Below are 25,227 nucleotides of genomic sequence, written 5' to 3'. Positions count from 1 at the left end.
GTGGGCATTAAGGCAACCCCTAAAGGATCTGCATCCACAACAGCATGACTTTTGTGAACATACTGCATTGTTGATGCTTACACCAATGCAGCCCCACCATTGTTACTCACAGTTCAGTTGTGTAATGTATATTCCAGAGTCCATCTCTAAAGAGCAATATGAGCTGTTTTTTTCCTAGCCCTTTTCAGTCACCAAAAAATTAAGTGGTGCAAGTGCAGAGCCTCCTGGCCTAGAACAAGGCATCATTTGTTGCTGAGCCACCTGCTCATCACCATTATAGTGCAGCTCCCTCATTTGGTTTGTATGCATTTTCACCCTTCCAGTCTCTCTCTTCATTTCCGCTTTTCTTTTCCTCCAATCATTCTGTACACAGCACTCCTGGAAAATGTCTGTGCTGCTGTTCCTGCACCCATTGTTTTTCCAGGGGTACTGGCAAGAATCTCTACTGAGTGATATTGGTCCACTCTTATTAGGCTTTGTTCTAGCTTGTCCAGATTAGTCTCTTTCTCAAAAAAGTGTGCTGAAATGGGAGAATTAAGTCAAAAATTCAGTTTAAATTTGTGGTGATTTTCACATCTCTTCTCATGAGGAAGTAATGCTGGTACAGTGGACGTGTAGTGTGGTATCTCATTGATGTGGAGTCCACAGATGTATAGAAAATGCTTGCTTGTGGATCCCTGGATATTCATATGGACTTCACATCCGTTGTATTACCTTCCAGCTGCATCTTTCTCTAGCAAAATAGCCCATTTGTAGTTCAGCTACCATTGTCCCCCTTCTGTGCTTGAGTTCTATGATCACTCCTTGTACCTGTAAGCAGAGGGTTTTTAACAATCTGCTGGGGTAAGGGAGCCAGAAAGCTGGCTTCATTCAGCAGCATGGGTTTCCCCTGAAGTGGACGGAATCCCTGGCTGACTGTATCAAACCTCCTTGCAGTTCCAGGCTGAACTGGTTCCCAGTCAGCTCTATGCTTGGCATACCAGACAAAACATACCATAAAAATCATGCTCTAAAAGTTTTTAGCAATCCTCACTAAAGGGTGGTTCTGCTATACATTGATGTATAAAGTTCAAGAATTGTCAGTCACAGCCTAAATCTTTTAAGACCTCCTACTTCAAGCTTATTGGCAGAAGTTCTTCCTAGGTCTGTGAGAGTAGCAAGCATTTGGAACGTGTTCCTATTTACTTTTAGTTCAAGATGTTTCTGATCAAAGTTCACGATAGCAGGAAGAACATAATGCATTGCTTAACTGTACTTTCATTAGCTGGAAACTTCCAAATACTCTGCATTTAAAAAAAAAAAAAAAAGAAAAGCCTAAGAAGGCATACTTGATGTAGTAATACTATGTAATATGTTAAGTTTTGAATTGAACTGTGTGGAAAGATTATTAAGATCTTTTAGACAACCTATTCAACAGCAAATTTCCTGGCATGCCTTCTTCCTTTAGGAATGTTTTAAATATAGAAAATGAGATTTCTATTGGAGATAGAAATAGCTAAGAAAAGAAGCTGAACTCCTTGAATTCCCTGTAGCTCAGAAAAAGGAGAGAAATCCAAAACTGCTATCGGAAAGCAGAAAAATTGCCACCTCTTTTCCTAGCAGTTCCTCTGCTGTGGCAAGACATGTCCTAGAGTCTTATGACTGATGACTTGCTTGACCAAAAAAGACTTCTTTTTTGGCTTATTTAATCCATTGAAGAAGATACGGTCCATTCACTAAAGAGTTTATATTCGAATGTAGATAAGCACTACAGTTCAGCTATGTAATATAGTACCTTTTAATCTATAGAGAGTAATGTATATTTTTAATACTATACTGTTAACGAATGGAGTGCATTTTTAGATTATTTTAAACCAATTATCAAAGCAATTGTAAAAATAAGTAACAAATTTAGGATTACAAACGGAAAAGGCAGATGGAAATGGTTAGTCCACTAAATACAGAAGGTACACTCAGGTTGGTGGGAATATCATAGAATATCAGGGTTGGAAGGGACCTCCGGAGGTCATCTAGTCCAACCCTCTGGTCAAAGCATGATCAGTCCCCAACTAAATCATCCCAGCCAGGGCTTTGTCAAGCCTGACCTTAAAAACTTCTAAGGAAGGAGATTCCACCATTTCCTTAGGTAACCCATTCCAGTGTTTCACCACCCTCCTAATGAAAAAGTTTTCCCTAATATCCAACCTAAACCTCGCCCACTGCTCCCAGTGAGTATGGACATTAAACAGATTAATTTTGCATACTTTAAATAATACCCCCCCCCTTTTTTTTTTGAACTCTCATTCCTAGTTCATGCTTTTTATTTATTTACATTGTTGTAGCAATTTCTTGGGTGCTGTCCACACATAAAGGAACAAGCAGTCCCTGCCCCAAAGAGTTCACAATGTAGACATGGCTATTTCTTAAGGAAGAGACACTCCCTTCTGTCCATTCCAAAAGAACAAATAAAAATAAAGCCTCTTCTATGAGAAATAGTAAAGCATGCAGTTATGCAGACTTTTGCATATACTTTGTTCAAGGATAATTATGACAGTGGTCCTGCCAGTGATATGGCAGTAAAATCTGTAGTTCAGATATCTTTAATTTTATTTCAGATGCACCTGAATATACATACTACATTTCAGCTAGTGTACTATCTACTAATGAAGTAGTTCAGAGGCAACTATGGCTTTAATGTTGAAAAGTAGCCACGTCAAACTATCACTAACCTGAGCTAAATTTGGGGGAGGTACAAAAAGAGACTTGTGAGGAGATTGTGACAAAATGTGCAGAAAAGAAGAAACTTGCACTTCTACCAATGGGACAAACCTGAAATAATTGAGACAGTAGGAAATAAAACTTACAATATGGGCTAGGAAGTCATTGGGATAGAGGAAGTAGAGCAAGAGAAGAAGACAGTAAATGCCTCCTTTCTAATGAGAGCAACGTGTTGCCAAATTGGTTCCTTTAGCCCAACATAAGACTTCTTGACAAACAAATTTCTTTTTCACTATTGCTGGATAAAGCTGACTAAATAGATGAATCATAAGTGGAGTACCACAAGGCCATATTATGGAATCAGTAAACTGGAATATGTTGTTCTATCCCACATTCTTGAAATATATTGCAACTAAAAACAAAAGTTCAGCTATTGAACATAGGAGCTAATAGAGCAAATGGCACAAAAAAAATCACTTGTAGATATGTACTTAATATTTTTTGCAGTTTTCAGGAGACCCAAAGTGAATTTACAGAGCCTTCAGGATGAGCAAATAATATGGGACCAAATTCAGAATAAAAGTATTCGCATCAGTCATATTAGCAATATTGCCAGAAGATTACTTCAGTAGGTATCAGCTGAAACTGTCTATTCATTCCTATCTGTTTGAGGGAATGTGGTGTTCTGGCTTGACATAGCTGATGCCTCAGAGAATATTTTTTGAAACTTGGTTTACCAGCAGGTCAGGCTACAGCATGTCATCAGAACATCATGTCACAGTATCCATTAGATGGTAGATTATACGATGCAATAACATTAAGGTGTCTTTTCTGTTACATCTTCAGAACTGACTATAGATGCCTGCAAAGATGGCTGATGATCCTTTAAACATGTCAGTACTAGTGCAAGAAAAGACTACAGAACACGGTCAGTTTTCTAGAATTAAGATCAGCATCTCTTGCTACAAGATTCATCTTACTACAGAATTGTTTCCAAGGCATCAACTCTTTGAAATTACTCATTCTTATAAAGCCCCAACTCTTCCACAAGCATAATTAGTAACCATCTCGCTAACATTCAAATGAAACCTCTCTCGAATCTGCTGAAAAAGTGTGATTTTTATTTTTATTTTTGGTAGGGTTATGGGGAGAAGAAAGTGAGAATATGATGATAACATGGAGCCAACACTGGTCCCACTTTAAAAAAAAACAAAAACAAAAACAAAAAACCTTGAGATTTATTTTAAAAGGAACTTTTAAAAATGAGTAGAAATGAATTAAGACAAATTTCAAGGGTGAGTAAATTCTGGATGGTAGCCCCGCTTACTTGCAGCAAAGCAGCAGTCACCTGCTGATTTGATCTGCAATGGTGGGATTCCTAAAACATAGTGTCTCCAGAAATATACGTCAGGTTGGGGCTTAAGAAAGAGATCTCAAACGTGGCCATGGCCTATAATGTTAGAGCTTTAAAAACCATCATCTGTCACTTTAAGCAGCCAAAATTTACATATGATGGACATAATATGGTGAGTGATGTCAAACCAGCAACTAATTGTGCTGCATTCTGAATGAAATTCAAGAGATGTCATTACCCTGTTGAAAGTGTGACAATAAATCAATCCTTATGTTGATAAGTGCAGAACAGGGGTGCAGCCTCTGCAAATAGTGAACCTGAAAGTACTTAAATTCCATGTCCAATGCATAGCTTTCTTTAAAAGGGACATGGTCAGAATTCCTAGATGGGATTCTTAATTTTACTACCTCTGACCAAGTGTTACCAATATGAGGATATGAAAAGGACAGATCGCTATTGACTACCTATGCCAAACAGTAAAAATTCTCTTTTCCCAGGACAAGGCAGTGTTGACTCATCCACCTGGCACAAGATATTTCTTCAAAGCAGCAAGCAGACATGCATGATTCTCAGAGTTGAGAGAAAGAGTTACTCAGCAATAGCTTGCTGATAGTCTTCTCTCATGTGTTTTAGCTAAATTCTTGCTAAAAAGTGTCTATCACCTTGATCAATCAGTCCCTCATATAGATTGTGCTGATCGCACAAGTCTTCCATTCTTCTCTTATCCTGGGCTTCCTTCTCCATATACGGCCATGCGTTTTCATGATTAAAATCTTCCCATCTCTTTGGAGATCGGCCGAGTGGTCGTTTCAGTTCCCATGGATACCACTTGGCGACAGCTGCAGTCCATCGATTGTCAGTGAGCCTTGCTATATGCCCTACCCATCGCATTTATTGTACCCGCTTTCAACAATGACATCCTGCACTCCACTCTGCTGTTTGATCACTTCATTGGGGACTCAGTTGCCATTGAAATCCCGCAAATTCTTCTTTCCATCCCCTTCTCCATGATAGACAGTTGTTGCTCCTCTATCTTCGTTAGCACCCATGTTTCGCTGCCATACAACATTGCCAGCAGTACTGTTGAGTTGAAGAGGTTGGCACTTGTTGCCTTGATTTTTTTTCTTGGAGACATCCTTGATAGAATTGAATGTGCACCAACCAGCTTGCTTTCTTGGTGAGAGTTCATCTTCCTGATCATGGCACATGTTAATTTTTTTGGCCCAAATAAACTTATTGCTCAACTTCTTTTTGTTCTCCTCCCTTGATTACTGTTTTGGCAAGGCATTAGACCACATAGATTTTGTTTTCTGTAGTTTGATAGTGTTTTCGGCTATCAACACAACATCGTCTGTAAATCTGAGATGGTTTAACTGCTCTCCATTGGTGCTGATTCCACCCTTCCAATTCATCCACCTCATTACCATTTCGAGACAGGCTGTGAAGAGTTTTGGTGAAACTGTGTCTCCTTGCTTCACACCTTTTTTGACTGGGCTGTGAACGGGAGTGTCGAACAGAGTTATACCTGTAGTGCAGTCGGTTTGCTTCCTTTAATAGTCTGTAGTTTGTGACGATGCCCTACTCTGCAAGAGCTTTCAGCATTCCATCGATCTCTACGCTGTCGAATGCTTTTTTATAGTTGATGAAGGCAATGCATAAAGGGAATTTGTACTCTCTTGAGCACTCCAATAGCTGTTTTGTAGTGAAAATATGGTCCATTATGCTGAAATTCCTTCAAAAACCTGCCTACTCTCTCAGCTGCTGCTTGTCCAAGATTCTGCGGTTTGTTATTATTTTAGTGAACAGCATGTAGACATGTGAGAGCAGGCATATTGGATGATAGTTCTTTAGAACTTCACAATCACCCTTCTCGTACAGCAAAATGGTGTTGGATTCCTTCAAGCTAGAAGGTATCGTCTGCATTTCCAAGTAATGGCTAAACCTCTGAGCAAGGGTTTCCCTGATGCACTTCGACAAAGAGAGGAAAGTTCCTTGTGGGATGCTCCATATAAAATCCCCTAGCCATGAGACACTTGTCCATCACCCCAATTTGGCTCCTGTCTTCTAGCTATCAGTTTAAATATTAAGTGAAGTTCCATATACTAATGGCATTCCTGAAATAATAAAGCAGCAACACATGCTCATTTTTGTCACTTAGGAACAACCCCACTTACATAATGGCTGGGTGAAGATGTTCTCTTTTTATTTCACTGACTGCCTATCATATAGGAAGTTCATGGTTCTGATTTTAGCCCAGGCTGAACTCACTGAGAGTTTACTCTGAGACTGAATTTCCTTTTGTCATCAAAACAGTCTGTGACCAATGTACTCCTCTGGAATAGTGGATCCCTTCTCACCAAGATTGAGCCCAGAGCATTCTTGGTGGGTAGCCTAAGCCAGTCATGGTTGTTGGAGCTACTTTGTTCTCTTGCCTTGGGCAAGCACGTCTCCTAGCGACCAGTTCTTGTATTGTATATAGTTCTACTTAGTATAGGTTTTCTAGTGTTTTAGTTAGTTAGTTTGTAGATAAGGTATCTGTTTGGGTTTACACAGCCCCTCACCCCCCTGGTTTTCCTACTCCCCTCTGGGGACTGGGCATGCCTCGGTCTCAAGGCTTCGAACCTTGCAGGTCTTGCCAGAAGCCTATGCCAGGGTAGGTCGTCACTACTCCTGCTTAAAGTGCTTGGGGGAAGCCCACCAGACCAACAAGTGCAAGATCTGCAGGAGCTTCCACCCAAGGACTAAGAAGAGAAACTTTAGACTTCTCCTTATGGAGTTAGCTCTCTATCTCCAGCTGGCTCATACTGCTTTGGAATCCAAGCCCAGCACTTTGGTGCGAAACGCACTGGCCTCAGTAAGGGAGGCCGCGGTTTGGTGCCCAGAGACCTATGGCACCGCCACTCTCTGGTACTGAAGACTAGTTCAGTGACTTCTCAGCATCGACTTCACTCGCCAGTGCTACATAAGCAGAGAAGAGATGAAAGGGGGTGCTTACCAACAGTCTGAGCAGTGCAGTGTGATGGGGCCCGTGGAATGCATCCCATTTCTGGGCACTCAGCTCCTGCTCAGGGACAGCCGTTGACTCTGGCCGCCCAGGCAGAATCGTTGAATCCGGTTCAGTTGGATTCCCCGAGACGGGAGAGCTAAATTGGGGCGTTGAACATGCCATCCATTCCTGACACATTTGAGGCCTCCAGGGACCTCATAGAGATGGCAACCCAGCACTCCCCGGCGCTGGCAGAGCTGACAGCGCAGGCAACACAGAGAGTGCTGGCATTGGCAGCTCCAGCACTGTGCAGGAAGGCTGGATTGTCTAAGGGCAAACTGGAAATGCTGCGCCACCGGTTGTCCTCGCCTCAGCACCAGCACTGTCCTGCCCGGCACCGCTGTGGAGCCAGAGATCAGACTCTGAGTCGGAGCTGGAATCATACGTTTCCAGATGCATCTTCCACTGATTTCATCACTCTAGGCATAACGAGACACAACAACTTCTGATGATGCCTGGGCCGCTACAGTGACAGGCACCCACTCAGTGGCCATTCTGGACCACATGGGCCTATCATCAAGCCCATGGGCCAAGCTTCAGGTCACTTTCGGTCACCTCGGACAGATGGGGACCTCTGTCTGCTTCCATGGTGAGGGCCACCAAGGGGTTTGGAGCCAGGTGCCCAGGCTGGCACTGAACCCGGCAGAGTTTGTGTCCAGCACCGCATCTGCCCCTGCGCGGGAAGCACCTGCACGGGAGGACCTCTGTGAGCTAGAAGGTCAGGAGGACCCCTGCTCCTTCCTGAACCACAGCCCGGACTCGCTCGCAGATGCCTTCTTACTGTCCTGGAAAGGACGCCTGATGTATGCATTCCTGCCTTTCCTGTTCATCCACAAGGTCCAGCAAGAGAAAGTGTCATTGATTTTAATAGCACCAGCATGGCCATGTCAACACTGGTTTACCACTCTGCTGGACCTGTCAGTGAATACGCTCATGACTTTGCCCTTGGTTCTGGACTTGATCACACAGCCACCTCCAGCACCTCAATCTAGTGTGTCTCCATCTCGCAGCATGGAAACTTCATGGCTGAATGTGCTTGAACTTACCTGCTCAGACTCTGTTTGGGAGGTTCTCCTTGGCAGCAGGAAGCCTTCCACTCACACCACTCATCTGGCAGAGTGGAAGAGATTTTCCATTTGGTCTCTCCAGAAAGGTACTCCTCCATTACAGTCCTGATTCCCTTTATCCTGGACTACTTGCTTCACCTGAAGCAACAGGGGCTGGCGGTTTAGTCAGTAACGGTGCACCTGGCGGCAATTTCGGCTTTCCATCCCGGCTCAACGGGACGCTCGGTGTTTACTAACCCTGTGGTTGGCCGTTTCCTCAATGGGCTGAACACATGGTACCCCAAGTAAAACAACTGATCCTTTATGGGATCTTAACCAGGTGCTCTCAAGACTGATGGTCCCTCTCTTTGAGCTTCTAGCAACGTGCTCTCTGTTCTACCTGTCTTGGAAAGTGGCGTTCCTAGGGGCTGCAACATCAGCCAGGAGGCTTTCTGAGCTCAAGGCTTTGACGTCCAAGCCCCCTTATACCGTTTTATATAAGGACATGGTACAATTGCAGCTGCACCCAGCTTTCCTCCCGAAGGCAGTTTTACAATTTCACGCGAATCAGGACATCTTTCTGCCAGTGTCGTATCCTAAGCCCGCATGCCAATAACAAGGAACATATGCTACGTTCCCTTGATGTCAGACGGGCATTAGCCTTTTACATCGAGTGAACAAAGCCATTTAGGAAGTTGACGCAGCTCTTCATCTCTATTGCCAAAAGAATGAAGGGTCTCCCTGTTTCGTCTCAGAGAATCTCTTCTTGGATCACGGCCTGCATCAGAACGTGCTATGACGTGGCAAAGATTCCGTCCCCTGCATTGACAGCGCACTCCACAGGAGCACAGGCTTCATCTGCAGCAATCCTGGCACAGGTCCCCATTCAGAACATCTGCAGGGTGGCGACATGGTTGTCTATTCACATCTTTACATTGCACTACGCCATCGCTCAGCAGGCGAGAGACTATGCTGCATTTGGTAGAGCCGTGCTATAGCTAGCAGCTCTGTGAACTCTGACCCCTCCTCTGGGGGACTGCTTGGGAGTCACCTACTTGGAATTGACATGAACAATCACTTGAAGAAAAAAGAGTTTAACTATCTTTCATAACTGTTGTTCTTTGAGAAGTGTTGCTCATGTCCATTCCAACACCCACCCACCTGCCCTCTGTCGGAGTATCTGGCAAGAAGGAACTGAAGAGGTGGCGGGTCGGCGGGGACCTATACTCACTGCCACTCCAGTATGCCACTCCAGGGGGCTCCACAGCTGACCCGACAGGCACTGCTAGGGGAAAAACCTTCCGATTGTGCACGCGGCTCACATACACCTACTTACAATGGACACAAGCAACACATCTCGAAGAACAACAGTTATGAAAAAGATAGGTAACCATTTTTTTGTAAATTCATTTGCCATTTAGAAACCATGAATAGTCTAATTCCAAAGCAGTTAGGAGCATAACAGCATAGTGGCTTATTCTAGGCTTATTTTGAGAAGATTATGTATGCATTTGTAATATATATGTGACAAGAGTTGAAGGCAGTAAGATAAGTAGCTCTAACAAAGTTTGGAAACACTAGTATGATAAATCGAATGTTGCTTTTATGAACTTAATAAACAAAGCAACCTTGAAAGCTGTTAAAGGATGTTTCCTTATCCAAAATATTTTTGCTAGTAATTTCTTTAGTTAATGTTTTCAAAAAGTAGAATGCTATGTAAACTCGATATTAGGAAAAGATAGAAAGGATATTGCTTGACCTTATTTGAAAAGCAGTAGCTGATGTTCAACAGAAGTAATTATGTTTAAACCAGCAGTTCTCAACCTCTGGTCAGTGGACGCCTGAGGGGTCTGCAGATTGTCTGAGATTTCCAAAGGGGTCTGTACCTCCATTCAAAATTTTTTAGAGGTCCGCAAATGAAAAAAGCTTGAGAACCATTATGTTAAACTATTATATGAATAATTATGTTTGACCTTCCTGGTTCTTTCCTTCTTGTTATGAGTAACTTCCCTATTAGTCTTGATGGTCATGTCTTTGACAGAGGGGAAACATGCATCCTACCTATTGACTTCTTTCTGCTTTGAGATGGTTTGTCCAGCAATCAAACAGCACCCAATTAAATGAGAATTTTATCTACTGTACTATCTATATCAGTTAGCATTACTATTTAAAGTGAAATTAATCTTTTAAATAAACACAGGGCCTGGCACAATGGGGACCTGATTCCGATTGGGGTCTGTGGGTGCTATTGCTATGTATTATTGACAAAAGTTTCAGTATAGGTAGTGCTAGAGTTTGATACAGATTCATAGAGTAACTGCAATTTTCAGTTAGGTGGTGGTAAAATAAGAAACTGTGCTGAAGAAACATCAGTATTTGATATCTGGTTCTATTGTCATTATTTCAATGGTCTTCAGTTTTCTTTCCTACTATCTTTTTTTTTTCCTCTCCCCCCGCCCCTCCTAAAAATTATAGGCTATTGTATTTTCCTTCCTCATTAGGTGACAGCAGCACCATGTGCTGCTGATTTACCACCAACGCATTGTAATCTGTCTCGCATGAGCATACATCATTCATTGCAACTTTTTCCCTTTTGTATTTTGGAGGTGGCTTGCTAAATCTGTTCCTTCTGTCCACCACCTCTTCCCCAACCCTTTGGAAAAAGAAAAGGTAAACTGCCGTTTGCAAGATAAACCCAGTGGTATATTTGAAGCTGAATAGCTGCTCTGGTAATGGCAAAAGGATATTATTTTCTTGATTGACTTGCTCACAGTGGAGTAGGATAGTAGTGCTGTGCTATTTGACTAGCTTTGTTTTTTTTTAAGCATTGGGGATTGGGTAATGGCTAGAGGCAAAAATGAAGATATTTTTCTGGCAAGTTCACTTTAAAATAAAAATGCTCACTTTCCCTTTATGGTTATTATCCATTTAATGCTTGTTGAAGTAAACAAAAACCCAATTGACATATTAAATGTTTAATTATGTAAGTCTCTTGTAACCTATCAGTATGACAAATTTAAAATGAACTCCTTTAAAAATGAGAGTAGTAAACTAAACAAGGTTGTGCATAATGTAGCATAGGTATTCTGTTTTATAGCATGCTTCAGATTTAAACGTTGAATTTGATCAGAAAATAGTTTCTGATGTTTTAATTTTCTATATATCCAGTGAGTGAGTGTATATTTTTGCATTTGACTACAGAAGGTGGTCTTTTATCAGGCCAGATGTATAACTCTAAATCGATTTCTTTTAAATGGTACAAGAAGAGAAAAAGAAGTTCCTAAATGACACTCTGGTTACTTTCTCCAGACCTGAGGAAGAGCTCTGTGAAGCTCAAAAGCTTGTCCCTTCCATGAACAAAATTTGGTTCAATAAAAGATATATCCTCACCTTCCTTGTCACTCTCATATCCTGGGACCAACACAGCTGCAACGCTGCAAACTAAACTTGAATGCACTACTTAAATAAAGTAGATTATACCGAAATGCATGTAAAGGGAATTATCGACAGTCTGTTATTTTAGCAATATGTTGCCTCATAGCCCTGCTCAGAGAGAGAATTGATACCTTTGTTTGAAAAGGTACACCAGATTATCAGCTTCTATGTCTGTTTAATACCCCTGCATGTACTATGCTGATTTCTCAAAAAGAAAAGGAGTACCCGTGGCACCTTAGAGACTAACAAATTTATTAGAGCATAAGCTTTCGTGAGCTACAGCTCACTTCATCGGATGCATTTGGTGGAAAAAGCAGAGGAGAGATTTACACACACACACACACACACACACACACACACACACACACACACACACACACACACACACACACACACACACACACACACACACACACACACACACACACACACACACACACACACACACAGAACATGAAACAATGGGTTTATCATATACACTGTAAGGAGAGTGATCACTTAAGATAAGCCATCACCAGCAGCAGGGGGGGGAAAGGAGGAAAACCTTTCATGGTGACAAGCAAGGTAGGCTAATTCCAGCAGTTAACAAGAATATCAGAGGAACAGTGGGGGTGGGGTGGGAGGGAGAAATACCATGGGGAAATAGTTTTACTTTGTGTAATGACTCATCCATTCCCAGTCTCTATTCAAGCCTAAGTTAATTGTATCCAGTTTGCAAATTAATTCCAATTCAGCAGTCTCTCGTTGGAGTCTGTTTTTGAAGCTTTTTTGTTGAAGGATAGCCACTCTTAGGTCTGTGATCGAGTGACCAGAGAGATTGAAGTGTTCTCCAACTGGTTTTTGAATGTTATAATTCTTGACGTCTGATTTGTGTCCATTCATTCTTTTACGTAGAGACTGTCCAGTTTGGCCAATGTACATGGCAGAGGGGCATTGCTGGCACATGATGGCATATATCACATTGGTAGATGCGCAGGCGAACGAGCCTCTGATAGTGTGGCTGATGTGATTAGGCCCTATGATGGTATCCCCTGAATAGATATGTGGACAGAGTTGGCAACGGGCTTTGTTGCAAGGATAGGTTCCTGGGTTAGTGGTTCTGTTGTGTGGTGGGTGGTTGCTGGTGAGTATTTGCTTCAGATTGGGGGGCTGTCTGTAAGCAAGGACTGGTCTATCTCCCAAGATCTGTGAGAGTGATGGGTCGTCCTTCAGGATATGTTGTAGATCCTTGATGATGCGTTGGAGAGGTTTTAGTTGGGGGCTGAAGGTGATGGCTAGTGGCGTTCTGTTGTTTTCTTTGTTGGGCCTGGCCTGTAGTAGGTGACTTCTGGGTACTCTTCTGGCTCTGTCAATCTGTTTCTTCACTTCAGCAGGTGGGTATTGTAGTTGTAGGAATGCATGATAGAGATCTTGTAGGTGTTTGTCTCTGTCTGAGGGGTTGGAGCAAATGCGGTTATATCGTAGCGCTTGGCTGTAGACAATGGATCGAGTGGTATGATCTGGATGAAAGCTAGAGGCATGTAGGTAGGAATAGCGGTCAGTAGGTTTCCGATATAGGGTGGTGTTTATGTGACCATCGCTTATGAGCACCGTAGTGTCCAGGAAGTGGATCTCTTGTGTGGACTGGTCCAGGCTGAGGTTGATGGTGGGATGGAAATTGTTGAAATCATGGTGGAATTCCTCAAGAGCTTCTTTTCCATGGGTCCAGATGATGAAGATGTCATCAATGTAGCGCAAGTAGAGTAGGGGCATTAGAGGACGAGAGCTGAGGAAGCGTTGTTCTAAGTCAGCCATAAAAATGTTGGCATACTGTGGGGCCATGCAGGTACCCATCGCAGTGCCGCTGATTTGAAGGTATACATTGTCACCAAATGTGAAATAGTTATGGGTCAGGACAAAGTCACAAAGTTCAGCCACCAGGTTAGCCGTGACAGTCTCGGGGATACTGTTCCTGACGGCTTGTAGTCCATCTTTGTGTGGAATGTTGGTGTAGAGGGCTTCTACATCCATAGTGGCTAGGATGGTGTTTTTAGGAAGATCACCAATGGACTGTAGTTTCCTCAGGAAGTCAGTGGTGTCTCGAAGATAGCTGGGAGTGCTGGTAACGAAGGGCCTGAGGAGGGAGTCTACATAGCCAGACAATCCTGCTGTCAGGGTGCCAATGCCTGAGATGATGGGGCGTCCAGGATTTCCAGGTTTATGGATCTTGGGTAGCAGATAGAATACCCCAGGTCGGGGCTCCAGAGGTGTGTCTGTGCGGATTTGTTCTTGTGCTTTTTCAGGGAGTTTCTTGAGCAAATGCTGTAGTTTCTTTTGGTAACTCTCAGTGGGATCAGAGGGTAATGGCTTGTAGAAAGTGGTGTTGGAGAGCTGCCTAGTAGCCTCTTGTTCATACTCCGACCTATTCATGATGACGACAGCACCTCCTTTGTCAGCCTTTTTGATTATGATGTCAGAGTTGTTTCTGAGGCTGTGGATGGCACTGTGTTCTGCATGGCTGAGGTTATGGGGTAAGCGATGCTGCTTTTCCACAATTTCAGCTCGTGCACGTCGGCGGAAGCAGTCTATGTAGAAATCCAGGCTGCTGTTTCGACCTTCAGGAGGAGTCCACCCAGAATCCTTCTTTTTGTAGTGTTGGCAGGAAGGTCTCTGTGGCTTAATATGTTGGTCAGAGGTGTGTTGGAAATATTCCTTCAGTCGGAGACGTCGAAAATAGGATTCTAGGTCACCACAGAACTGTATCATGTTCGTGGGGGTGGAGGGGCAAAAGGAGAGGCCCCGAGATAGGACAGATTCTTCTGCTGGGCTAAGAGTATAGTTGGATAGATTAACAATATTGCTGGGTGGGTTACGGGAACCATTGTTGTGGCCCCTTGTGGCATATAGTAGTTTAGATAGCTTAGTGTCCTTTTTCTTTTGTAGAGAAGCAAAGTGTGTTTTGTAAATGGCTTGTCTAGTTTTTGTAAAGTCCAGCCACGAGGAAGTTTGTGTGGAAGGTTGGTTCTTTATGAGAGTATCCAGTTTCTGTAAACTACAGGGCAACACTTGGACATGGTCACAGGCTTAGTAAGAGACAAGCACAACTTGGTGCCATTTCAACCCAGTTTTGTGGTCTTGTAAACTGGTAAAATGTTATATCCTTTCAGATTTAAAATAAAGGTGGGGAGGGCATACAGTTGAGTATAGTGGTAGAAAAGACATTCATACACCCAATAAATTAGCTCCATGCTTAACAATAGTTTTGTCATCGTTTCAAATTTATGGGCATTTTTAGAAATACATCGCCATGGTATCTAGACACTGCATCATCATAGCGCTTTCTGGGGCATAACAGGTCTGGAAGCTGACTGTGACCCTGATCCTGCACATGACTTATGCATGTGTTTAATTTTATGCACCGTCATTAGTCCCATGGAAGTCTATTTAATATAACTGATATATTGTACTTGTTAGCATGTTTTATTAGGGAGGGAAGGAGAATAATTACATCATGAAGCTACGTTTCAGAGTAGCAGCCATGTTGGTCTGTATGCGCAAAAAGAAAAGGAGTACTTGTGGCACCTTAGAGACTAGCAAATTTATTTGAGCATAAGCTTTCGTGAGCTACAGCTCACTTAATTGGATGCATAGAGCTGTAGCTCACGAAAGCTTATGCTCAAATAAATTTGTTAGTTTCTAAGGTTCCACAAGTACTCCTTTTCTTTTTGCGCATCCTGAAGCTAAAGAATGATATTTACATTATTCAAATATAATTTTTAGTTGCATAAAGTAAGATTAAAACAGTTTTCAGTATTATTCTTTGACTTGGTTTATTTTGGTTTGTATAAAATGTGACTATTTCAAGATCCTAGAAGCTTCAAACATAACTTTAAAATATGATGATTGAATATGTATTGTTATACTGTCCTTCTGGTTTTTGGTTTCACATTTGCCTTGTTAAATTAACTGATAGATCACTCTTTTTTAAAACATTTTTAAAGCCTGTTATAGCTAAAATATAACTCCATCTCTTTCAAGGACACTTTGATTGTGTGGTCTGAAGCTGAAAATTATGACTTGGCACTTAGCTTTCAAGAAAAAGCTGGATGTGATGAAATATGGGAAAAAATATGTCAGGTATGTTTTAAAAATGGAAGATTATCTGGATGTTGCAATGTTATGCCTTTGATTTTTATGGACTGTTTTAATAATGAGATTAAGCATAGTACTTGTAAGTAAAAATGCAGAGGAAAAAAATTACATATTTGGTAATTGAGAAACTGCTGCTTTCCCCATAAAGTCTGGTGCTAAGCTTAACAGTTACAGTTTTCAGGAGAGCTTTCAAATGTATTAAAAGTATCTTTGAGATTCACCCACACTTTCCTTAAGGAAAGTTTGCACAAAGTACAGGTTCATGAAACAGGTTAGACAAACATTGGTCTGTATTGAGTTTTACTTAGTCCTGCCTTGAGTGCAGGGGACTGGACTAGATGACTCTCAAGGTCCCTTCCAGTCATACACTTCTATGATTCTATGAGGTTTCATAACAATGATTTCATTAGGTACTAATTACTTCATTTTTTTTAAGGTGGGAGATAGCTTCAAACTGCACTTCAACATTAGAAGTGATTATAGAATAGAGATTGTATTTGATTTAATCTACCTGTTATCTTTTCCATTTTTGTAGGTTTCTTAATGCTAGTCTGTTTTCTCTCCTAGTTCTTGTGCTTCTCCTAATTCCCTGTTCTTCATATAATTTTTTCTTATCTGTGCATTTCTCTTCCTTCTCTCTCATACCCTCCTGTTTCAGTTGCCTTTCTGCTGTAACAGAGAGAGGGGAACTTGGTTAATTTACTTGAGTGGATTATTCTTCTGCGTGTGTGTGATGGAGTCCCTGTGGTGACTGACAGGGGTTGAAGGATTTATTTCACATCTTTTAGTTTGGGAGTCAGATCTGTACTTCTATATTTCCCCCCCCCCCAAAGTTCTGACCTTTTCAATTTAAAGCAGTTAAACTGTTCATCGTACACTGCATTTTAATTGTGACGTCAATCAACTTTCTATTTAATACAATTTTTTAATGTATTTTACTAGGGCTGATTGAATAGCAGAAAATATATTGACTGCATGTATCTGCTGTATTCCACAGTGATAATAGTATTTGGCCAGCTATGTAGATGTTTAAATACCACCCAAGGGATTAATCAAATAAATTCATTGAATATTATTACTAATGTCTCGTTTGCTTGATGTTACTTTCTCTTCTTCCTAGCTTCACTTCGTTCTTTTTCTTTTCTGTAATAAACCATGGTGTGTCTTTTCTTTATCTCTGCCCCCTTATCTCTTCCACTACTCCTTTATCTGTCTTTCCTTTCTCTCCTCCTCTCCTCTCTTTGTTCTACTTCTGTCCTGTATATTTTGTCCTTCCAATTCTCCTCTCCAGAGATCAGTGTCTTCATACATCTCATTTTTTCTGTTTTAGCCCATTGAGCTTTCCCACCCATGAACCCACAATCAGAAATATTGCCAGAGGATTAAAACTGTTAGCTATAGACAGATTCAAAAGATAGGGTGGCACCCACTGTTCCCGGGGAATACCCAGGTGAAAAGTCAATCATTCCCAGCTTTGGGAAAATAGAATGTGCTAGTGTTCTTGCCAGGTTGTGATCCTTGGATTGTGTTTTGAGGCCCCACCTTTTATATCCACCCGTGGCTGGAGGGCATCCAAATTTGAAGGTTTTGAGTCTCTCTCTCCTTCCCCTGGCCTTCTTTGGCTGCTAGGAGGGTGGAGAAGTGTTCTCATTATTCTTCTATCCTCTTCCACAGCCTTCTGACTGCTGCAAGAATGAGGTGTTTGTTGTTATATATCTCCACTAGTCTCCTGGCTGCATCAATGGGGTGAGAGTGTCAACCTCTTCCATCCCTCAGTTTTTTGGCTACTGCAGATATATTGAACAAAGGGCAGAGTATTGGAAACAACCTTCATTTTTGGGTCTTCTTTCTGAATGAATAGCACCAGTGCCTGTCTCTGCTGATGTTCAGCTTTCCCAAACTGCAGCAGAACAAAACTGACTTGATTCTTGTCATTTTCACTACTACCCACGGATGTAAGAAATACCAGTAAACACTGACAAGACTCTGGTCAGTTCATTCTGGTGTAGCTCGTGGAAAGTTCTGATCAGTAGCAGAGGTAGTTGAACAAGTTGTATATAGACTTAAGAAGATTGCGCTGCATCAGTTTAATATCTATTTGCATTAGAATCTTATATTCAAAGTCATAAGTGTTAGAAAAAATATTTTTAATTGAAAGTTTAGATTCTGCAGATGTGTTGTTCACCTGGGAACACTTCTTATTCACCTGAGGCAAGGGGACCTTTCAAGCTCTAGTGATGGGCACCTGAGAAGTGCTGATAATAATGTCTTCCTTTTTGCCTGAAGTATTCAGAAAATTCTGCTATTTCTCTATTCCCTGTATTTCCAGTTTCCTGACATTTAAGTATTCAGCTTTATACAAATGAATACAATTAAATATCTAGTGCAGAAAATTACTCTGTTTCAAAATCGTATATTAATGAAGGTGTTCAGTTTCCCATACTGTGCCTTTTATGCCAGGATTCAAAAGCACATCAGAACCTGAACTGCATTGTATTTAAATGGCAAACTTATTCATGCATTTATTTTTGGTTCCAGGAAGTACAGTAACTCCTCGCTTAATGTTGTAGTTATGTTCCTGAGAAATGCTACTTTAAGCGAAACAATGTTAAGTTATCCAATTTCCCCATAAGAATTAATGTAAATGGGACACACACACACACACACACACTCTCTCTCTCTGTAAATGAGAGGCTGGGATATTTCCCAGGGAATGCCTTAGTGCTAAATGATCTAGCATTCGGCTGCACCCTCAAGGGTTAATGTAGCCTCACACTCTGCAAGGCAACAGGAATGGAGGGAGGGGAGACAGCATGGCAGACAGAGAGAGACATCCTGTGTGTGGGAGAGAGAGAGAGAGATGTGCATTGCCCCTTTAAGTACGCTGACACCACATTTTAAGTACATTGCCTTTAAAAAGATCAAGAAGTTGAGACAGCAGCTGTGGCCAGCTCTCTCAGTCCTGAGTCCTGATGTGTCTCCCCCTTGCTCTTTTTGGAGAATGGGTAAGCAGGGGGCAGGAGTAGGGGGAGGGGGACACCCTGACATTAGTCCACCTCTTCCCCCCTCCCCTTCCCCTGCACAGCAAGCAGGAGGCTCCCAGGAGCAGCTCCAAGGCAGAGAGCAGGAGCAGCACATTGCAGTTGGGGGGCGGGATAGCTGAACTACTGGCAATTGGTAGCCTGCTGGGCAGCTGCTGCACAGGGAACTTAGGGGAGCGGGGAGCTGGTGTGGGGGCTGCCGGTCCACCCTGGTTCCAAGCCCCTACCAGCTAGCTCCAATGGGCTGCTCTTCCTGCAAGCAGTGGACAAAGCAGGTGGCTGCCAAGCAACGTTATAAGGGAGCATTGCACAACTTTAAATGAGCATGTTCCCTAATTGATCAGCAACGTAATAACAAAACAACTTTTTCTGGGACGCTTTAAGTGAGGAGTTACGGAGTTACTGTAGAATAATTGACATTCCAGATCATTCTTTTAATAAAAATATGATTAGAAGTCTTTGTACCATCAAGGAGTGTAGTGTGGCTTTTTGCTGTTTTCCTTCACCCTGTGTCCCTTACTGGAAATGTACATTTTTAGAAATTTTTTTTTTTTAAATTGCCAGTAGAAATGTTACAAAATTTACTTACAAAAAATGTCTCATTGCAATAGGTTCAAGGAAAAGATCCTTCAGTGGATATTACTCAGGACCTTGTAGATGAATCTGAGGAGGAACGTTTTGATGATATGTCATCACCAGGTCTAGAATTGCCATCTTGTGAATTGAATCGGCTAGAAGAAATTGCGGAACTTGTGGCATCTTCACTGCCTTCCCCATTGCGTCGTGAAAAACTCGCACTAGCATTGGAAAATGAGGGCTATATTAAAAAGCTCTTAGAAATTTTTCATGTGTGTGAGGACTTGGAGAACCTTGAAGGACTACACCACTTGTATGAAATTATCAAGGGAATCTTCCTTTTGAACAGAACTGCACTTTTTGAAGTAATGTTTTCTGAGGAATGTATAATGGACGTAATTGGATGCCTAGAATATGATCCTTCTTTATCGCCGTCACGGAAACACAGGGAATTTCTGACAAAAACAGCAAAATTTAAAGAGGTGATTCCTATATCTGATCCAGAGCTGAAGCAAAAAATTCATCAAACATACAGAGTACAGTATATCCAAGATATGGTTCTACCCACTCCCTCAGTGTTTGAAGAAAATATGCTGTCAACACTTCACTCCTTCATCTTTTTTAATAAAGTGGAAATAGTTGGTATGTTACAGGTAAGTCTGAAGCTCTTACTTTTTAACGTGGAAAGTTGACTTGAGGCTTTCATCAGAGCCAGGCAGAGTTGGTAAGGCACACAGATGTGGATTTTATTAATCTGCAGTCAATGGATCCTAGCTTCTTAAACTAAACAAAAGCAAGAATGATGGAGATAATGGTCATGTTTTCTTGGTAACTGTGTAGTTTGTATAAGTGACGACAGTGTTAAATGTTTCTGCAGACTTGCTGTGACTGTGGTCCTAGTGGGGCCCGGCTATGGTCACTCAATTAGGGTGCACTGCAAAAAATGGGGCAGCCAAACCACAAAAAGCTGGTGGATATTCCAATACTTAGATTTACCAAGCCAGCATAAAACAGCTTCGTTATTACCTTACTGCTTACTCAGAAGTCCATACACAGTTCCCTTAAAGTAATCCAGCCTCAGGCCTCCATCCAAGAACCCCCATCAGATACGATGAAAATTTCTGTAAATCTTATTTCATCACATAAAAGAAAAGGTTTTACCAATCCCAAAGGATTGGACACATTACCTCTCAGGTTAATGAATGTTTCAGATCTTACCCAAATACACACTACAGCCAATTCTTATTAACTAAATTAAAATTATTAAAAAACAAGAGGTTAAAAGATGGTTTAAAAGATCAATGTACATACAGACATGAGTTCAATTCATTTAGGTGCAGATTCATAGCTGAGATGGCGAGCTTTGTAGTTGCAAAGAGTTCTTTCAGAAATAGTTCGTAGTTTATAGTCCAATGTCCAAATATCGTATTCAGGACATACCAGCATAACTGGGACCTCAGTCTTGTGACTCAGACTTCCCCGATGTAGCCTAAGCAGATCTGAGATGACAAAATCAGGATCCAAGGATCTTTTATACAATTTCATGTCTTTTGACAAGTTGGAGTTCCTCAGGGAACAAAAGGTAATTAGGATGACTTTGAAGGAGGTCCATAACCAGTACTTAGCTATATGGATTAGCATAAGGCCATTTGCTTGTTCCTCCACCATTCACAGTACATTTCAAAGAGATATGAATACCAAGATATCCCGTGTTTACAATTCATTTAAATGTTAGGATCTTCTTTTGACCTCTGAATTATCAGAATGCAGCATAGACAGGGACTGTTGCTTACATTGTTGACCCTACTCCTATATTTGTAATTACACAAAAACAAACATCATCTCCCCACATGTCTTTTGAGGGTTATTTATTTTGCAGGATGTTTAACCCTTTTTAGCCATGTGTCACACTTGCCTTAACATTTTAAGCTTAGTTTATTTAGATGAGCCTCAAAACACCCTGTTGAATATTGTTACCCCATAACAGATGGGGAAACTATGGCTGAAAGATTAAAATTACTTGCCCATAGTTACATGGGCAAGTCAAACCCAGGTCTCCTGATTTCTAGTCTATCTAATTTACTAGACTATGATGCTCCTCAGCTGAATCACTTGATCTCTGAATTTGTTTTCCTGTGTGTAGAATGGGGAGAATGCACATATTGCCTAAATTTTCAAAAGTTGACTAATAATCTTGGGGTGGCCAGCTTGAAACACTTTAAAGGCCTGATCTTCAGAAAGATCTTCACCCACCCTCTGAAAACTGCCCATTTAGGTGCCTTATATTAGGCATCCAGGCTCTTTAGTCACTTTTGAAAATCTTGGCCTCTTTGTCCACCTCACAGGTGCTTACCCTCCCCCACCCATTGCCATCTTACTTATTACAAAATTGGAACACTGTTTGCTGATGGCACTTCTTCAACAAAAAAAACTTCAAAAACAGATTCCAACAAGAGACTGCTGAATTGGAATTAATTTGCAAACTGGACACCATTAACTTAGGCTTGAATAAAGACTGGGAGTGGATGTGTCATTACACAAAGTAATGTGTAATCCCTCCCCCCCACTCCCACTGTTCCTGACACGTTCTTGTCAACTGCTGGAAATGGCCCACCTTGATTATCACTACAAAAGGTTTTTTTTCCTCTCCTGCTGGTAATAGTTCACCTTACCTGATCATTCTCGTTACAGTGTGTATGGTAATACCCATTGTTTCATGTTCTCTGTGTATATAAAATCTCCGCACTGTATTTTCCACTGTAAGCATCCGATAAAGTGAGCTCACAAAAGCTTATGCTCAAATTTGTAGTCTCTAAGGTGCCACAAGTACTCCTTTTCTTTTTGCGGATACAGACTAACACGGCTGCTACTCTGAAACCTGTTTGCTGATGGTATCATTTGCTGACCAAACAAACATCAACCACTGACTCCAAGTTATATGAATTGGATAAGCTTTGGGGAGGAAATTTGGGCAAGAGTAGTTAGTACTGCAACAGCCTCAAGGAGCAAGACATGCATCAGTTGTGCAGCTGTCAGAAATAGGAGCATCTGTTGTACAGGATGAAGGACTTGATAGAATAATAGCAGACCAGTTTCTTCTCTACTGTTTGTTTTTGTGCCTTAGCCAGTGGTGATAGTGTATTGCATGTGGAGTATGGTTGAAGAACTTATATGCAGGGGGTACTTTGAGGCTGGAGTCTTGGTTCTGATGTTAACTTGCTATATGACCTTGGATAAGTCACTTCAACCCCTCCCTACTTCTGTTTCTACTGTTTGTAAATGAGAATAATGCTTATCAACCTCACAGTGGGGCTGTGAGGATTAATGATTTACTTTAAACATAAAAACGTGAGTCCTATTAATTGCCCTCTGCAGCTTTGAAAAGCAGAGAGCAGCACTACACAGGGCAGACTAAATATCCTTCACTGTATCCTAGCTCTTCTGACTTCCACAAAGTACCAAGAAGGAGGGAAAATTCTCAGGTATATAAATTGGGAAGGATTAGAAAATGGAAGATGTTTGGCAGAAACATCTAATTCTGCTTGTTTCTGGAGAAAATGAAAGAAGGTACACAGAATAGTAATGGATGCTTTACACTGTGCTAGAAGGAATGGCTTATTGGTACATTTAAAAGCTTGAAAAATGTACCAAACATTACTGGCCCAAAGTTTAAACCTACTAACCTGGCTGAAATACAGCTGTGCCTCAAGCCATACATCTCCCAAACTGCGTTATCCGAGATTTTAAAGCAACAAAAGGCTTTTGAACAGTCAAACTTATCAGAGTGGCAGCTCGCCCCGAAATACATTAATTTATGCTGCCCTCTCCTCTTCTTCCCACACACAGTAAATATTAAGGTTTGACACAGTGTTCATTTTTAATTTCTTTTCTCTTTATGTGAGACCAAAGACTCCCTGAGATCAAATTTTAAAACCAACAAGCTGTCTTTTCACTCTCATCTTGTATCTCCTCCCTAGTTCAGTTTACATCTTTATTGATTGACTCTCATTCATTCCACTGCTCCACACTCTTTCTTGCTCCCTTCCCTACTCAGGGAGAGGAGAAAAGGCAGTGGTGGAGCTAAATAGGGGGTCTGGCTTGAATGAAGGAAAGAGAATGAGGCAGGTACATTAGTGGAAGAGGAATGAAAGTAGGAGAGACCACATTCGTGTGTGTGTTTATTTTAAACTTGAGCTAGGGTAGTCATTCATTTTACAGAGAGAGAATGAAAGAGAAAGGGAGAAGAAGAAAGGATAGCCCCAGAGTCCCTTCAGACCATTAGCCACAGCAGCTGCGGTGGGAAGAAGGGCTTCAAATATTCCTATTCACTGGCCACTTGGAGCAGCTGTAAGATAGATGGGAGAGCAGCCCTCTGAGCATCCTCCCTTTGAAAACTTACTTACCGCCTCAGGCTGCTCACCTCTGGGATTCTTGATGTCCTCTGTCCCATTCTGTTAAAGTAGCAGTGGCACTTAGGCTGCTGTTCTCCTTTCCTCTCCTCCTGAGAAATAGCATGCATTTCCCTGGTTCCACTCACCAGGCAAAATTACTGCTCAGCCTGGGTGAGTAAGTTTTGTATGCCTTATTAAAATCAGGTTAGAAACATTTACCTGGAGGTACGTTCTGGTTAGGGTTGCATTAGCCCTTTGCTCAAGGTAAAATAAATGAGTTCCGTGAAGTTTACTTTGGATTTTTTTAGACAGGACTTTAAAACTGAAGGTCTGTCTGCTCTATGTGAGTATAAAAGCCCATTGTATTTTTTGTTAAGAGTAGAGGCTTGTCACAATGTAACTGAACAAAATTTTCCTTTCTGACTATTGTTAATCCTGTGTCTTAGTTGGTGGTTGCTGTCCACTGTAGAAGCCATTGTAGTTAGTGGAGTGCCTGGTTCTCTCTCTCTCTCTCCTTTCCATCTCACCGCTTGCTGCTGGAGACTGAGGTCTTTATAAGTTCTTTTTAACTGAAGAAACCCCTGTACTTGATGTTCGGAGTGCTTTATGATAATCCAGTGGGAGCCAAGGATGGTGGATGCTGAGTGCTTGGCTGTCTTCTGTGGACCATGGTAGAGCTTGTGGTGGTGATACTGCTGCTATTCATTGTAGGTCAACCTTGAACAACTCTGCGCCCAATGAACGTGGGCTATACAGGAGCAAAATGGTTCTGCTTTTCATTTAAATGCATGAAGTTATTTAGAATGTAAGGCATTTTAAACTCCATCCACGATATCTGTGACTATTCTCTTGCCACCTGTGCCTTTCTTCCCTTACATAACCCTACCATACACACCAGATTAAGACTGACCGAGATGAGGAGCCTGGTGTGAGTGGGAAGAGACAGGACTGGGCCTGGCTGGAGTGGACAGTGGTAGAAGGGAATCAGGCTGAAGGGGAACAGGAGCACAAGAGTTCACTAGATCGGTGGCTTTCAAACTTTTTTTCTGGCGACCCAGTTAAAGAAAATTGTTGATGCCCGTGACCCAACAGAGCTGGGGATGAGGGGTTTGGGGCGTGGGAGGGGCTCAGGGATGGGGTGAGGGCTGTGGGGTGGGGCCAGGAATGAGGGGTTCAGAGTGTAGGAGGGGGCTCTGGACTGGGGCAGGGGGTTGGGGTGTAGGAGAGGCTCTGGGCTGGGGCTGCAGGCTCTGGGGTGTGGCTGGGGATAAGGGGCTTGGGATGCAGGAAAGGACTCCGGGGAGAGGTGGGAGGGGCTCAGAGCTGGGGCAGGGGATTGGGGCGCGGGCTTGCCTCGGTCAGCAGCACAACGGGGGTGCCAAGGCAGGCTCCATGCCTGTCCTGGCACCATGGCTGCGCTGCGCCCCAGAAGCGACCAGCAGCAGGTCCGGCTCCTCACGGCTCTCGCCCGCAGGCACCGCCCCCCCGGCCCTAGCTCACATTAGCTGGT

The 25,227-nt window shown here is 42.2% G+C and overlaps 1 protein-coding gene across 4 annotated transcripts in view; it reads left to right on the top strand.

Moving 5' to 3' along the window:
* Nucleotides 1-25,227, top strand: part of PPP4R3A (protein phosphatase 4 regulatory subunit 3A) — a 79,544-nt gene that overhangs the window by 17,459 nt on the left and 36,858 nt on the right. For 3 of the 4 annotated variants that reach the window (XM_038405846.2, XM_043515969.1, XM_038405847.2), the window contains exons 3-4: nt 15,596-15,694; nt 19,362-19,979. The exons of the other annotated variant lie outside the window; for it this stretch is intronic. In XM_038405846.2, coding sequence (XP_038261774.1) covers nt 15,596-15,694; nt 19,362-19,979 — 717 coding nt within the window. The remainder of the gene's footprint in view (nt 1-15,595; nt 15,695-19,361; nt 19,980-25,227) is intronic. 4 annotated transcript variants of the gene reach the window in all.

The sequence above is a fragment of the Dermochelys coriacea genome, chromosome 6 (assembly GCF_009764565.3).
Source record: "Dermochelys coriacea isolate rDerCor1 chromosome 6, rDerCor1.pri.v4, whole genome shotgun sequence".
In the NCBI taxonomy this organism is placed as follows: Eukaryota; Metazoa; Chordata; order Testudines; family Dermochelyidae; genus Dermochelys; species Dermochelys coriacea.
The sequence above is the reverse complement of the archived record's forward strand: the minus strand, read 5'-3'. Positions and strand labels throughout refer to the sequence as shown.